This window comes from Rhagoletis zephyria, unplaced genomic scaffold, assembly GCF_001687245.7.
Source record: "Rhagoletis zephyria isolate East Lansing unplaced genomic scaffold, Rhagoletis_zephyria_1.1 Rzeph_scaffold_09923, whole genome shotgun sequence".
Lineage (NCBI taxonomy): Eukaryota > Metazoa > Arthropoda > Insecta > Diptera > Tephritidae > Rhagoletis > Rhagoletis zephyria.
Window position 1 is genome coordinate 19,325 of NW_016167001.1, and position 3,257 is coordinate 22,581.

At 34.9% G+C, this 3,257-nt stretch overlaps 1 protein-coding gene across 1 annotated transcript; it reads right to left on the minus strand.

Annotated features, from left to right (window-relative positions):
- Positions 1-2,204: 2,204 nt before the first annotated feature.
- Positions 2,205-2,720, minus strand: LOC108376130 (uncharacterized). Its single transcript, XM_017632313.1, has 2 exons — positions 2,324-2,720; positions 2,205-2,284 (listed from the first exon to the last, which is right to left on the minus strand). The coding sequence occupies exons 1-2, from the start codon at positions 2,619-2,621 to the stop codon at positions 2,250-2,252; spliced, it is 333 nt and encodes a 110-aa protein (XP_017487802.1). The 5' UTR covers positions 2,622-2,720; the 3' UTR covers positions 2,205-2,249.
- Positions 2,721-3,257: the final 537 nt, after the last annotated feature.

Below are 3,257 nucleotides of genomic sequence, written 5' to 3' on the forward strand. Positions count from 1 at the left end.
GTTTTCTAAGAAGCCAACTCTAGCTTATGTATGTGCATATAGTAGATCGAAACTTAGCCTTTCTTTTGTGTTAAATCCCACTCGATAATTTGCGCTAAACTGTGTAACCTTTAAAAACGCTTGTTAATAAATTGAGTGGAAATTGTACATTTTAAAGTCGAAACCCAAGTCTTTTCTTAGAGCGGAAACAAAGTGTGAAACCATTGGAAATATTCATGGTCCTTCGCAGCCAACCGTGGCCCAGCTTCTAAGGGAAAAAAAGATTTCAAAAACTTAAAAATAAAAAATTAAAATCCGTACTCGTACGTCCGCCAAATGATAATATAAACCAATTTCAAGAGTGAAAAAAAAATATATAAACAAAAGTGCACGTATATACATATGCATACACGCAAAAAAAAGAGAGAAAACTAAAAATTTTTTGACAAAAAAAAAACTGTGATAACAAAAATTTGTTTAACAAAAAAAAAAAAACATAAAGCTTTGAATTTTAAAGCAAACATAAGTGCTTAAAATACAAAAGTGCGCGCATACGTAGAGTGCTACATATGTATATCATATAGATACAAATACATTAAAAAAAGCGAATCGAGCTAACCAACCAAGCAGCACAGTTTTCCAGCACAAGTAGCCAGATCCAACAACAAAGCGTCAGCAGCAGTAGCAGCATCACCCAAACAAACCATCAGCCAACCGGCATATACATATAAGCGGTAAATCTAGCAGCAACACCAGACACAAGAAGCCCCCAGGCAAAAAGAAGCTCACTTAGATACAATCACATCTATATAAATCAAGAAAGTAGTAAGTAGGCAAATTTTTCATTTCCTTAAAAACTGAAATAATATAACTTTCATTTTCGTAAAAGTTATATTATTTCTAATAAACTGCAAACGGACATACATACGTATACACATACATATATGTAGATTTATTTATTTAAAAGTTATTTGAGTACATACATAAATGTTACAATGTGTATATAAGTTAGTTTATTCGAGTTTTAAAATTTAACTTTATTACTTCATTATTAACCGTAAGCACTGGCTTTGCCGGTGAGTTCAATCACTAAACTAAAACTTACAAACTACTTGTTCTTAAAATCTAACCTACAGCCGCCACCGTCGCAGTCGCTGCTGGTATCGCTGCTGTGAAGAGTTCCAGGAACGCCGCGCTGTGACTGGCTTGTGATGATGTTGTGGAATTTGCAGATGTTCAATATCAATAGGAATAATATGAAACCACCGTGCAGCTGCATGTTGGTGTTGCATTACAGATTCGTCGTAATTAGCTACTGTTGGCTGGCCGCTATTGAAATTGATTGCCAGCTGCAGAAAAAAATTTGCTTACTGCAACTGTTACGACTGCCCTTGGGCTGCACGTGTGTTAACTCCTCCCCTTCTAAATGGAGGCCGTCCTCGGTCTTCTTAAGGTTTTCAATGATCGCTTGAATAACATGACTTTGACGCCTTCTGCTTTGCCTCTGCCGAAGTTTGAGTAAGAAGTAGCAGCCAACCAGAATGGCGATAAAGCTAAGCCAGATAGTATTGGCCACATGATGGCTCTTCTCTCTATTCTTGTAATGTACCCTAGATTTTGCACATTCATTCTTTTTAGGTACGGTAGACTCAATATTTCTCGATGGTTGGTAATATTGACAAGTGTTGTTGTCGCAGAACCTGGTAATTTTGTCAGCATACCATTTTTGTTCTTAAAGTAAGATCCATTGATTTGAACCTCGTCTTCAAAGGTTAGGAGGTAAGTACCAGTAACGGTTTTCTCAAACCATCATTTGATTTAATCACAGCGGTATTATCGTTGATAACTATGATACTTTCATCAACAAGCGTAATCGGCTCCAGATGACTGGGGCGTGTGCTGCAGTGAGCTACACTTCCCGAATGTAGTTGTTGTGTGCATGTTGTATTTTGTAGCTTTTTGCAAAATGTTGACGTAAGTGCTGTAACACAGCTGCCAATAGCCAAAATCTGATTGTCACAGTCAGCGACGTTGTTGTTGTTACAAAAGTGTAGGACAGTTTCGTTGTGTTGAACGGGAAACAAGATGACTCTCTTACATACTAATATAGGTTTCGGATACTTAATTAAAAAATATAAAAAGTTAGTGTCTAACAGGACCCTAATGCTAGATACCTCCATTAAGTCTGTTATAGTTGTGTTTGTAGAGTGCATATTAATTAAATTTTTCTTTTTCTGTCACTGTAGCACCAGCATTTTTCAATTCAATTATTAATTTTCACAGTCACTGTAGAATTCACATATATCCGTATAGTCTTTCAATTTAATTCTTTCCAATTTGTTCCTCACACAACTCTGTAACGCGGTTGATTCACGCAAATATAATTTATCTAATTTCTTCATTATTCCATAACTCGTTGTTTCTTCATCTACAAATTCCATTTGTCTATTTGATAACGCACTATATATATAATTCATTAAGTCCGTATCATTCCACGTGGCTTCATTTTCCTCTGGTTCTTTCTCTCGCTGAATGACATTTTCACATTTTTTCATTCTCAGAAATACAGTAATTCTCTTCTTCCAGGTACTGTAGTCGTGACCATCAAAAATTGGTAAGGTCATTTCGAACTCGTCCGCCATGTCTACTCGTCTAATTCTTTGCTCGTTTTCTTTAAACACTTTAATTATTCTGTTTAAAGTTATAATTTTCCTAACACTTTCCAAAAATCGTTTTTCAAATTTCTTTTTAATTGTTACGTTTTCACTACACCATTTCCAGTTGTAAATGCGAAAGCGTCAATTGTAATTGAGAATAGTCATTTTTAAATGAGAAAGCGTTAATTGAAAATGAGATTAGTCAATTATAAATCAGAAATCGTCAAATGAAAATGCGAAAGCGTCAGTTGTAATTGAGAATAGTCAATTATAAATGAAAAAGCGTCAAATGAAAATGCGAAAGCGTCATTTGGAAATGAGAAATAAAAGTAAATTAATTGCGTACTGCATATATAATAGATGATTTAAAGTCGCTTATCACTGATAATACTTAATCAATTATGTCGCTATAAAACGCGTTTGAAAAAGGAATTTTTAAGTTTTCAGAAGGTTATGATCTTCATCTTTGCTGTTTGTAAACTACGTCATATTAGAGTATGTACATANGAATGTATGTATGTAGCTCATCATGACCTTCTTGAATCTGTTTAAACCATTACGGTATGTCTCGAATCAATGTATGTAGCTCGATAGAGAACACTCTTCGGTTTTCTTTTCGCC

Bases quoted from the DNA above. Each gene is read 5' to 3' on its own strand.
- LOC108376130 (XM_017632313.1), bottom strand. From the start codon at position 2,621: ATGGCGGACGAGTTCGAAATGACCTTACCAATTTTTGATGGTCACGAC. The intron at 2,285-2,323 runs GGAACAAATTGG...AAGACTATACGG, and splicing joins CGCGTTACAGAGTTGTGTGA to ATATATGTGAATTCTACAGT.